Source organism: Scleropages formosus, chromosome 21, assembly GCF_900964775.1.
Source record: "Scleropages formosus chromosome 21, fSclFor1.1, whole genome shotgun sequence".
Taxonomy (NCBI): Eukaryota; Metazoa; Chordata; class Actinopteri; order Osteoglossiformes; family Osteoglossidae; genus Scleropages; species Scleropages formosus.
In genome coordinates, this window is record NC_041826.1 from 10,576,341 (window position 1) to 10,588,955 (window position 12,615).

Genomic DNA, 12,615 nt, shown 5'->3' on the forward strand with positions numbered 1-12,615 from the left:
GCCCAGAAACAAACAAAACACACCCTGGCGCATAACACACAGACACGCATCCTCATCTCATAAAGCATGATGATGACATGTCCGCCAGGGTGTCTGAAGTGCAGGGATTGCCCAAGAGGCCCACCCCGCAGGCTAGGCTCCAGCCGACCACCTGTTCCAGCTGCCGTGCTGCACTCGGTTCACCGGGTGACTACTGCGGAGTCAAAGAGTTCCGGTACAGGCACAGATTCGCAGGGACTTGCGTGGAGATGCAGGTCAAGCCAATGCCTGCAGAATATTTGAGCTGATGCATGGCAGCAGTATTAAAGCCTATTGACAAGGGGTTGCTCTGAGCGTTTGGCCCGTCGAGGGATGTGACCACTTTGTTGGCAGTTCCTTGAGGTACCTCTTCATTTGGGAATTGATCAACATCTCAAACACCACAGAGAGCTTAGTTCCTATTCAGATGAATAGCTTTAGCTGACCAGTGAAGAATGAAAACTGCCACACCATGTGGTACTTGAAGACACAGGCTCCCATCCTTGGCTCATTGAAGCTCCTGCTCGGCCCCGTCCGAATAATCTCTGTGGTTCCCTGCTGTCCTTTTCTTTTGTACCTTCCGGAAGATGTGGACCGAGCCTTGCGATCAGTTGCTCGGGGTGTGTCGCATGCCGTTTCAGATCTCTTCCTGTTTCCACGTTGACTAAAAGGAGGGCTAACATTTTAGATTCTTTGTGTTTGTTCAGTGATGTGATGATGCTCAGTGTACCTCAGTACGCGGTGTACTGGCATTCTCGTTGAGGTAGTCCTCTCACCTGGGGTTGTTGTTGATGGGGTACCTCTCGCTTGGGGTACTTGCCGATGTATCTACCACCTCACTAGTTGGAGTCCTTGACCTATCCTATTCCGCTTGGGTTTTTGCAGTTTATTTTCCTCTGAAGTGAAATACAAAGTGTTCTGCTGTGAAATTGTTGGCAGAAAGAGGTCACACTTGACACCACACTCCCTCCCCCAGACTGTCCACCTTGCACCATTTGCCTCCCCTGCTATCCCTTTCCACCAACACCATGTTTTCTGTGATCCTCCAGAGGATCTCTTTTCTTTGTCCTCCCCTTCTCCCTTTCATGTCTTTTTCTGTTTACATCTCCTTTTTTGGTTCACCCCTTGTGTTTGCCAGCCCTTGTTTTTCCTGTCCAAATTCAGGTGTACAATCTAGGGTGTGTTTTAACCCTTTGAATGCACGCTGTGCCAGAGCTCAGTCGCACATGCAGGTCTTATGCTTCGTTGTGGCTGCAGACCAGGAATTGTGCTTTGTTGCAGAGCTGTTTTTAATGGAACTGTTCTGCTTAATGTCTCAGTGGTCTTGCTGTTATAAACATCCATGATATTCAAACCCCTCATCAGTGCACAGGCAGTCACTTATCCTTCCAATTCACATGTAGCCAATTTGACAATTTTGCTTCTGCTTCACGGCTGTTCTTGTTGCTCATTTAAAACACACGTCAAGTCCCCCCCACCACCACCGCCACTCCATGGACACCCTAACAATCTTTTCTGTGCTTCTCATTATCCGTCCTCATTCTCCTTGCCTAATCTCTGGCTCCCTCTCTCTCTGTTTCTATCCTTCCGTGTCACCCCTTCTTTCTTATTCCTCCTTTTCTCCTCTGGTGGACTGGGAGAAACCCATCCGTGCACTTCTCCCCCCCTCCATCTCTTTCATCCTCTCCTCTCTTCCTCTCCTCCCCATGCTCCCTCATTCGCCTCCAGTGTGCTGATCCCTTTATTCTTCGTGTTTGGATTTTGGTTATCAGCTCTCTGCAGCCTGGTCCCCCGCCCTTGCCTGTGTGGCGCAGGGGAGAGAAAAAGCCAGGGATCCAAGCACTGAGGGAGAGCAATGGAAGGAGATGGGATGGAAAGACGGGTGTGGGGGGTTCAGGAGATGACTTGACACGGCGGTAACTTTTTTTTTTTTCATTCTGCCTGGGCTCGGTGAGCTCATCCTTGTCGGGTATGCTCGGCGATTGAAACCGGAGCTGTTCCGATCACGCCCAGTCAAAATAATTTAAAATGAATTACGTTTCAATTATATGCGCTCAGGTTTGGACAAAGCGTGTTAACAGAATGCTAAACCGAGCTGACCTCTGATAATTAAAAAACAAAATTGTTCACTTTCTTACAGACGGCAAGGCATAAAGGTTAAAAATTGGGTAAATAAAGGGACGTGGAGGGAGAAAAAGATGGGAAGTTCTTCATTTACAATTTATTTTTAATTCAAAGGCTGCTCATGGAGAATTGAGGTCAGGTTTTAGTCTTTGAAGCAAGGTTGTATCCTAAGCTGGAATTGTGCATGTGACTGCTCTACGTATCAGTGTGATTCTCAAACCGGCAGATTCAGGGGGGAAATCCAAGGTTTGTGGATCTCAGAAATGTGGGTGGAATGTGTTGTTGCTGTTGTCTGAATGCAAACCTTCGCTGAATTAATAAATAATGGTAATTCAAAATGAATTGTAAATTAAAACCAAAGAGGGAAGAAAGGGAAAAGAAATAATGAAAGAATACAAGAAGAAAAAATCAGCGTTCCCAGAACTTTTCTAGAAAATTCATTTAAATTCCGATTGTGTGTGATATTTCTCAGAGGTTCTAGAATGGGTCCCTTTTCATCTCAAGGGGCTCAATCAGTACAGGGAGCCCAGCGCTTCTGGCTGTTGTTGAACCAGCAGCGCTGAGGCAGCTCTTGTATGAGGCTATAGGCCGCAGATTACAGAAACTCAATTCATTTTTAATCAGAACCGGGACAGCTCTCTCTCTCTCTCTCTCTCTCTCTCTCTCTGTGTGTGTGTGTGTGTGTGTGTGTGTGTGTGTGTGTGTGTGTGTGTGTGTGTGTGTGTGTGCGTGTGCATGTGTCTTTCTTTCAGCTTGATGTTCTTGTGACGTGTGTGTCAGTTTCAGGATCATACACGTGCCTGTATCTGTTTCCTTGTTTTCTACACAAGTGATTTCACATGATGACAGTGTGCTTCCTTTCTGTGCGTGCGTGCATGCGTACATGTACCTCTTTATATTTGGTCCCTGTCTGGGTCTCACTTTTGCATTTTTACCTTTCTCAGTGTCTCTGTATCTCAGGATTTTGTGTTTTTATGAACGTGTGTGTGTATAATTTTAGACCGCTCCCATTTTCCCACAGTTTCCCCTTAGTCTCTGTCTCGGGGGGTTGCTCACTAGGTTATTTATAAAGCGGGGGAATCTGGGGGGGGGACTGGAACCTGAACAGGGTTATCGGGCTTCCATCTCTCCCCTCCTTTCCTCTGTCTACTGGAAGCCCCACCCCAAACCCAAAAAGTTCTGGTGGACCAGCTTGTTTGCATATCCATTGCACTGTTAAGCTTAGATCACAGTACAAGTTGTGTTTTTTTCGCCCCACTTCACTGGGATAAAGAAATGCTGAGCAGCTGTTTGAAGTGTGGTGACTTAATATTTCAGTTTGCTGTCTTTGGCCCATCACCCAGTTAGACTGTAGCAACGCCTCAAGTCTGCACGTGCAACGTGCAATAGTACCAGCAGGTGGCACAACAGTTAAGGGTCTTGGTTTGAAATTGTGATTGTGTAGGTGCTACTAATTTAGTCCTGAAGAGTGTTCCTACTGTTGGACTCTTGAGTGTTTAACCTGAACCTGTTGAAGAATATTGAACATATGTGGAAGTTGTACATTGGCATGTACTGAGGAACTTCTTTGACTTACAGAGATCCTGATGAACACCAAGCTGGAGACCTCTGATCTCAAGTGGACCGTCTACCCACGTAATAAACCTGAGGTGATGTATCAGGCACATTGTACCTCTTTTCATGTTCAAAATCAGGATGCTTTCACATTGCATTGCATAATTCTCACAGTTTCTTTGATGCTTCTTGCTTCAGTGGGAGGAGATGAGTGGCCTGGATGAGGAAAACAACAGCGTTCGCACCTACCAGTTCTGCCCCACTGATAGCTCGGGGAGCCACTGGCTGCGCAGCACACTGATCGAAAGGCGGGGTGCATCACAAGTCTATGTGGAGCTTCGCTTCACCATGATGGAGTGCTCATCGCTGCCAACACAGCACCGCACATGCAAGGAGACCTTCAACCTGTTCTACTACCAGGCCGACACAGACGAGGCCACAGCCACCTACCCACCATGGATGGAGAACCCCTACGTCAAAGTGAGTCTGCACCAGAGCCCAGTCACGTTTTGTTCACTCACAGAAACTGTCAGCTCCAGGCAATACAGAAATGCACATCACATATCTGTCTTTTGTAGAGTTACATCAGCCACTGTCTCCATGCTGCCTCTGTGGTCAAGGAGTTAGGCAGGGAATGAGATATCCTGGTGTTAGGCTGTTATCACTTGCTGCATGGCTCCTCTATGTTGTCCACAGACAACTCGGCTAAATGCTCTGTCCATCTGACCTTTATAGTTACAGATAAAGGTGCAGGATGTTCAGTGACAAGGATGCTATGTTTGCTTGTCAGGTTGCTAAAAGTGCTTGTGTAACCCCTTCCCCACCCCCCCGCAGGTGGACACGGTGGCAGCGGACTTCCTGCTACGCAAGGGTGGCGAGCGCAAGTTCAACGTGAAGATTCTTCGGTTGGGCACTCTCAACAAGCGTGGATTTTACCTGGCCTTCCAGGCACAGGGGGCCTGCATGGCGCTGCTGTCTGTGCGCGTCTTCTTCAAGAAGTGCCCCGCCTTGACGCGTGCGCTTTCCTCCTTCCCCGAGACAGTGCCACGCTCCCTTGTGCAGGAGGCACAGGGCGAGTGTGTTGCAAATGCTGCCCAGCCAGGCCAGCGTACTCAGCCGCCGCCACGCATGTTCTGCGGAGAGGACGGCCAATGGGTGGGGCAGCCCAGCACCGCCTGTGCCTGCTTACCTGGGTACGAGCCTGCAGACAACAATGTCCGCTGCAGAGGTGAGTGCTGCTTGAGGGACTGAGCATAATTGGTGTGTGAGGGAGAATGAGTTGTTTCTGTGTCTTGTAAGCAGAGGAAGATGTCAGGGTCACCCTGGGGCCTGAGGTTTTTTAAGTTGATTTTGGGCCGAGAAAGTGCTTTACCTTGTGTGTGGAATGACTGTATAAATATGTTTGTGTCTATATATGTATGTGTCCGATAGTATCTGAATGGCCTAGAGGTAGTGTCCTGACTTTGTCACGGAAGATTGGGGTTTGAATCCCAGTCAGGGCAAGCCTCCAGTAAGAGTCTCCAGGCTTAGACTCCTAATGCTATACAAGAGCCTACCTCAGAAGATGAGCAAGAGAAATATAACTGAAGCCGTACTGGCTTGGACGTTGCCCAGATTGTGTCAGGTGTTGGGGAACCAGTAGTAATAGGAGCATTTGGGGCTGTGACCCCCAAACTGGGACAGTGGCTCCAGCAGATTCCGGGAACAACATCTGAAGCGTCTGTCCATGAGAGAAAACTCCAAGGCCTCTAGCAGAGGACCTGAGCTTGAGGAAGGCACACACACCACCCCATGTGGGGGTGAGAGGGAGATTTTTATTTTTGTGTGTGTGTGTGTGTGTGTGTGTGTGTGTGTGTGTGTGTGTGTGTGTGTGTGTGTGTGTGTGTGTGTGTTTGCGCGGGCATACACTGGATTGAGGGTTCCAGGGTAGGGATGGTGGTTCATGTTCTTTATGTGCACCCAGGCAGGGGGCTCTTGGTTCTTCATTTGAAGAAGAGAGATGAAATGTGTAGGGGCACGTCTTCGTCTAAGCAGGGGTTTGTGAGAGGGGGGAGGAGGCTGAACGAGCCGGCGAAACTGGAGGATGAAAGAGAACCAGAAGGCTGCCTGCCTGTATTTTTTCATTCAATTAAAAGGGCAAGAAATTCAAAAGAGGAAAAGGATCCCCAGCGTTTTGGCTCTGCTCCTGCTTCATGCTTGCCTACATTTACATATTGAAACGGTGATCTAGCCTGCCTCTCTCACTGTCCACAGAGCGAGCTCTGCTTGCCCAGGCTGATATGGCGCCCGTCCTCATTACATGGTACCCAGTTATCCATCCCACGAGGGGTTTGGTGTGTCCTTAACCCTGCTGGAAGGAGGAATGTGACCGTGCTGAGGAAGACTTTGCTAAACTTGGATACTATGTAGTATATTGGGCAGACATAGTAGTCAAGGTCTCGGACCTTTGAGCAGCATGGGCCCTGCTGTTGAACTGATATGCTGGGTTCTTAAACTAAATTGTAAAAATGGGTTAAAAAGTAAGCTGCTCTTAAGCTGTGGTGAATAGAAGTGTGTGCTGGGCAACCCCACAGCTATAATAACCGCACATGAACAGCAAAAAATCTGTACATAGCAGGGCGTTGGGAGTGTGGCAGCCCTAAAGCACTCCTTCAATTCATTGAGTTCTGCAGTGCACCCTAAACTACCCCCCCCCCCCATGTGAGCAGGGAGGAGCCTGAGGTTAGCACTTCGGACCCTGCAGGTCAAGAGTGTCGAAGAATGCCAGGCGGAGGTCAGAGAGTACTTGTCCACCGCTGGGTGGGGACCTAAACGATGACAATAGCGAAGAAAGGGGGCTGTGACTGAACTCGCTGTGTCAGCCTCATTGGAGCAGCTGCTTGACAGACAGATGGACGTGAGGAGGCAGGGCAATAGGGCAACAGCAGAGCATGTCAGAGTGCTTGTGGGGGTCCCTTGTTCCAAACCTGCTGAGACTGCATATGTTACACCAGCCCAGAAAATCACCTGCAAATGAGGAGACAGGGAGCAGCCTGGGGAGGGTGGGTGGAGGGGATAACCTGCCACTCTTGCCACATCAAACGGGAGCTGACAAAAGAGGGTTTGGGCTGAGGGGGTGGTGGGAAAACTGAGGTGGGGCAGCACGACTGATCTTGTGAAAAGCTGCTGGACACTCCTCACGGCTCAAATTGCCCCTAATCCACCCCACCCTGTCCCGCTGGAGCATGTGTGAAGCTTCCAGGTGCTACCTGACTTGGGCGCTTTGAAAGGATCTCTATGGATTTCTGGGAAGGGTATATTTGACTATTACCCATAATGCATTGCTGTTATCTTAAAGCTACCACCTGTTTTTCTTGTACCACATTTTAGACTAAAATTAATTTGTTACTGTATTTTAGTGGTGTGTAATTTTAGTACTATAAATGTGCAATAGCATTTAGTTGTCCCAAAGGTGAAGAAGATCAAAAATAGTGTTTCCTGTAAGTCTTTGGCTCCATTTCAGCTTTTTTTGTGTTGTACAGGTGGTACACTTAAAAGATCGTGAACCATTTAATGAATAACCAACACTGTCCTCCACATGTGAAAACACCAGCTGTCCTCGATCATACCCGCAGCTGCTTTACATCCAAAGAGTCGAAAGAACAAAAATAAGTTTGTTTGGAAACATCATGGGCGTAGAAGGAAACTGTGTACGCTTTCAAATGAATGTTCCACATCACCCTCGCTTAAATCAAAAAGCCTGTTAAATCAGTCACTCTGTTTATGCCTGAAAGAGGAGGCAGCGTATTGAATCCAGATTGCTTGGTCTGTTTTCCTCCCCTCATTATATTAGTGGAAGATGGAAGGCTTGCGGTCGAGACTGGCAACAAGACGGAGATCGGGAGAGAGCAAAAGTTGCTGGATGGAGAGTTATTTGTATGTTCAGCTCATGCTTTTATTCAAAGCTTATTACACACCTTCCAATTACTATTATTTTTTGGCCCACTGTTGCTGCTGTGCTTTTACTGAAGATGGTCAAGTCAAGAATCCTTCCCAAAGCCACAACATTAAAGAACACCAGCAGTTCTGGACTCAAGTCTCAATTTTGCAAGCCCCGCGTCTTTTGGACTTTTTCAGCTTATACAGTTATGAGTATACATAGACGAGCGGGAGTGGTGGTAGCGCAGCCTCGTATGAAAGGTCACGGAGGAGAGGGCACACAGAGAGGGGAGAATTTGGCCGTCAACAGAGCGCAGTTAGACAGGCTCCATCCTGCTTGCTCAGACGGCTCCTTGGCGCCTGCACACTGAGCTCAGCGCGCGTTCCTCCCACCCTCTTCCTCTTTGTCCTGATACAAGACATTCACCAACATCTAGAGCACTGCGGGTCATCACAGGTGCGCAATGTGTGTGTGTGGGGGGGGGGGGGGGTCTGCTCTCATGAGCTAAGCACACTTCTTATTCCAGGTGTGGAGCAATCGTTACACACTCAGTCTCAGAAAATCTGTCACACATAATCTCCCCTCAGAATGCACCCTAAACACTCTTTCAGAAACAGCACAGGTTTTCAGATCTTTTTGCAACAAGCTGGTGTGTGTGTGTGTGTGTCTGTCTGTCTCACCCCTACATTTCTGTGGCACTCAGACTGAATCGGTTGGATGCGGAAAAGGTTCAGTCAAAGCCTTAGGTACTGAGGTAGAACGAAAAACCCTCATGTGTACTGGCCCACCAGGATAAGATTACACAGACCATGAGTGCACACACACACACACACACACACACACACACAGGGCTCAGCAGGTGCTGGGCAGCAGTCCTCTGCTAATTGCTGAGCTCTTTGGGTTTATTGTGTTCTTTTGTTCCATTGTGGTGTCTTGACTGCACGACCACCCCTCTCTCCCCCCACTGCTTCTCACTCTTCCTCTGGAGACATGCAAATTCCAGGTCACTGCAGGGTTACATTCCAGATTTCAAGCGCAAGATAATGGGAGGTCTCTGTAACACCCCTCCATTAGGCCCCAGTGTTAACATTTCACAGGTACACATATGTGCCGCTCAGACCTCTGCTGGCATAAACTCGGAGCACTTAGTGCGACACCGTGCTCGGCACGCTCTTTGCCGTGTGTCTCCCCTTGTGTTACAGTATTAATGCGGCGCTCTGTTCAGTCAACCCTAAAGGATGTGTTCTTCAGGACTATTACTCCCCTTGTTTTAATCAAGTGCCGGCGTGCCTAAACTCTGTGGTCAACTGGTGTGTGCAGTTTATAAATCTCTCTGTGTGGCAGGTTAATGTACTTAAGTGTCTGGGTGAGCAGGTCTGCATGCAGTAAACTTCTCTGGCAGCCCGCCACAACCTCCTATGCTGTTATTGTGTATTCCTAAACTGCAGTGTGATACTTTCTCGCAGTGTGGTGTCAGCAGACCTAAGCAGCGCCGGGTCAGTCTTACGGACGGCCCTGTGCTTCGCCGTCCTCATTGAGATGTTAATAAACTCCAGTTTCCAGTCAGCGTGTTTACAGGTAGCGCGCGATACACTCCACTTAACATGTATTGTTGTGGAAATTCGGCCTGCAGACAAAACGGAGGAAAAGTTATGGCTGCCGAATGTTTGACAAAGAGGGGCCTATTTATACTGTCTGGGAAAGGAAGGCCTCTTGAATTGTAATGATGTCATCTTATTCACAGATTAGACTGACACGCTGAGGTTTTTTCTGCCGACATGTAACTTCCCGGCAAACTGAGTCAACACCTTTCTCTTTTGTTTGGTTATGATTAATCGGCACCCGGGAGTCCTGCTGGTCACTGAGGAGACCGTGCTGAATCCTGGCAGTGCACTGCACCCCGCGCCTGCCCCTCGCCAAACACACTTTAGAAAGATGTTGACAGAACGTGTGACAGCAGCCGGCACCCAGGGGCAGGTGGTGCCCGCAGTGGAGATATTCTCTGCGGGGCTGCGGATCCCTACTGACGACGGCATTCTGCGCTGATGCATGATGCTGACCAGACTTGTTCTTGTGGCACACTGGGGAGACGGCTATGAACAAGAAAGAGTGTTTAGCGAGGAGGAGGGGAAATCCTGTAAGCCAGGAGGCGTTTCCACCAGTGAATCACAGTGATTCAAGTTCAAAAATCATTCGGCATCAAATGGTTCAGGTGCGGCTCTGTCTGCCGTCTGAGAACGGAGGAGTGTTTGTGCTAGGTCTCTGTCTGCCTTCCTGCGTAATACACACAAGCATGTGTGTGTGCGCACGCATGTGTCTGAGAAAGTGGTGTTTTGTGCAAGAGTGTACGTGTGTGTTTGCACACGCGTACGCGTGCCATTTCTGTGTGTAATTATGACAATCCCAGTGCAGATTGCCTGACTTTTCGGACGAGGTAGCAATGCTCGCGGCGTCTCACTGGAACAGATTTGATTTATAGCTTTACTTTATTTATTTCTCAGCGTGAAAGCTGGATGTGAGAGGAATATATATACACACAGCAGTGCCTACAAGTGCTTTTGGATCTCTTCCCCCAGTAAACCACCATATGCAGCATTTTGATTCATGTGTTTTTATGACAAAAGTAGGGGGATTGTGCAAAAGGGCTCTGTATAAGGAGAGTCAGAGTATGTGTCTATTTTATAGTGTTTATTTTCAGGCAGTAATTTAAAAAACAGAACTGAAATTTTTTATATATGTATTTTAATCAGTCATTTGAGCCCAATCTGCTTAGTTTGGGTAAATCTGGGTTCTCTCTCAAGGGACTAAATGTGACTAAAGCACTTGATTCTTTCAGAGTGTCCATCGGGGCAGTTCAAGTCTGGGGAGGGGTCTGGCCTGTGCTCACCCTGCCCTGCCCACAGCCAGGCAGTGAGTGCTGGAACATCATCCTGTTTGTGTCACCCGGGGTACTACAGAGCTGAGAGCGATGCTCCGACGACAGCCTGCACCAGTGAGTGTTTCATAGTCTTCCCTCCTTCCTGTCATCCGTCCTTCTCCCAGCTCCTCGGTAATACTTCTTTCTTGCAGCGTCAGTCTCGCTCTCCCCTTTTGATCTCCTTCCGCCGTTTCCACCTTTTCGAGAACTTTTGTCCGCCCCTCTCCTCCTCCCCTTGCCTCATCCTCAGCGCTGCGTTTCCGCTGCTGTCGGGATTATCATTATCATTCAAATGGGTTTCAGCACTTCGCTCCCAGAGCTAAAGAGGGGGTGGAAACTGACTCCCCAAAATGAAGTGTCGCTTCCAATCTAGGAGTTTCAGTTCAACTCAGTATTTATTTAAAGTTTCAAAGAAACGGGCTGTTTTAATTGGACTTGTTTGAGGAGAATTGGTGTGCTTCAGCTTATGTAATGAGAGGAGCAGAGCTGTAGGTGTTTGCAAGCCCAGCATTGGTTCATCAAAGTCACCAGTAGTGAAGCTGATGGCCAAGTAACATGTTGGATATAATGCAATTGTGTTGTGTTAACAGCGGTCTGATGCTCTGGGTTTTGGTGAGTTGCATTCAGTCAAGAGTTGAGCTGGAGTTTTTTTTTTAAATGGTTTCTAAGAAATTGTTCCAATATCACAGCCCTATTGTTACAGCAGTTTTACTGTATCCGGTTTGTAACTTTTCTGTTGCTAATAAATTCAGTCATGAAGATAACAGGATGAGATGGTGAGAGTTCTCTCTCTACTTGCAAGGTTAATAATGCGATGGAAAAACTGCATAACTGTGCAGGCAGGTTTTTTATTTTTTCAGGCCCTGCCTCTTTGCCCTGACTGTTGCTGGGTCATGCCCCAGGAGGAACCCTGCAGCGATATAATCAAGACACACTTAAATGTATCTGCTTCAGTTTTATTTTTCCCACTTTTGTAAATAAATTAATTATACAAGAAAGTTTATTTTTGTCACTCACTCACAGACTGTAATCTGAACAGTTTAACACTTTACCCAGTTGTACTGTAGGATATTTTTAGAATCTGGGTAAGTGCTGTTAGTAGCACCCCTCCCAGTCCGGTCGCTGAGCCAGTTTGCTGCACTTCTGGATTTACAGAAGTACAGTAAGCTCTGCCAGTCAAACTGGGTGGCAGGAAATGTGTTAAGGAAACATGGAAACCCACTAGTTTGCCTTCTTATGGTTTGGTCCCCCCTGCAGCTCCTCCCTCAGCACCACGAAGCATCGTCACGCAGATCAATGATACGTCAGTGACTTTGGAGTGGAGCGAGCCCCTGGACAACGGTGGCCGTCGGGATCTAAGCTACGGGGTACAGTGTCAGCGCTGTGGGGTCCCTGGGGGCCGCTGCACCTCCTGCGGGGACAGGGTCAGCTACCGGCCAGCTCAGCACGGCCTAACAACACGTCGTGTTGTGGTCTGGGGCCTGCTGCCGCACACCACCTACATCTTCTTAGTGCAGGCGCTCAACGGCGTGTCCCAGCTCAGCGGCCGTGAACCCTCCAGCGAGAGCGTCAACATCACGACAAGCCGAGATGGTGAGTGAGACGCCAAGTTGGCAAAGAAGGGATAACGGGGCCGTGTTCCCTCTCATCGACTTTCCTGGGAAAATTAGTCACCTGAAGATCATCTCAGTTAAAGCAATGGTTACCACATGGTTTGAGGTTCAGGTCTTCAGAAAGGGTTCTTGAGAGAGGAAAGAAGAACATGGGCATGACATTTTAAAAATGCAGTTGTTCCCTTAAGCAGAAGCAGATGCTAAGGTAGTAAGAAAAGTACATACTAAGTATTACATGTACGTTTTCTTTTCTGCAGTGCCTGTACTGGTGTCGGGCATCATGAGTGACAGAGCGACTGAGAGCAGCTTAACTCTTCGCTGGCCAGTGCCCAAGCAGTCTCACTACACCATCCTCCACTACCAGCTTCGCTACTGCGAGAAAGTGAGATGGGAGGAGCTCCACCCTTTATCTCGTTCTACTTTGTCACTTGCTTCCTTGTTTCACCCTCCTGTTTTACACCATCCCATTC

The 12,615-nt window shown here is 48.3% G+C and overlaps 1 protein-coding gene across 1 annotated transcript in view; it reads left to right on the forward strand.

Moving 5' to 3' along the window:
• Positions 1–12,615, forward strand: part of LOC108920338 (ephrin type-B receptor 4-like) — a 34,515-nt gene that overhangs the window by 13,215 nt on the left and 8,685 nt on the right. Inside the window, exons 2-7 of the mRNA XM_018729023.2 lie at positions 3,721–3,791; positions 3,895–4,176; positions 4,531–4,924; positions 10,452–10,607; positions 11,790–12,125; positions 12,403–12,527. Of these exons, the coding sequence (XP_018584539.2) occupies positions 3,721–3,791; positions 3,895–4,176; positions 4,531–4,924; positions 10,452–10,607; positions 11,790–12,125; positions 12,403–12,527 (1,364 nt within the window). The remainder of the gene's footprint in view (positions 1–3,720; positions 3,792–3,894; positions 4,177–4,530; positions 4,925–10,451; positions 10,608–11,789; positions 12,126–12,402; positions 12,528–12,615) is intronic.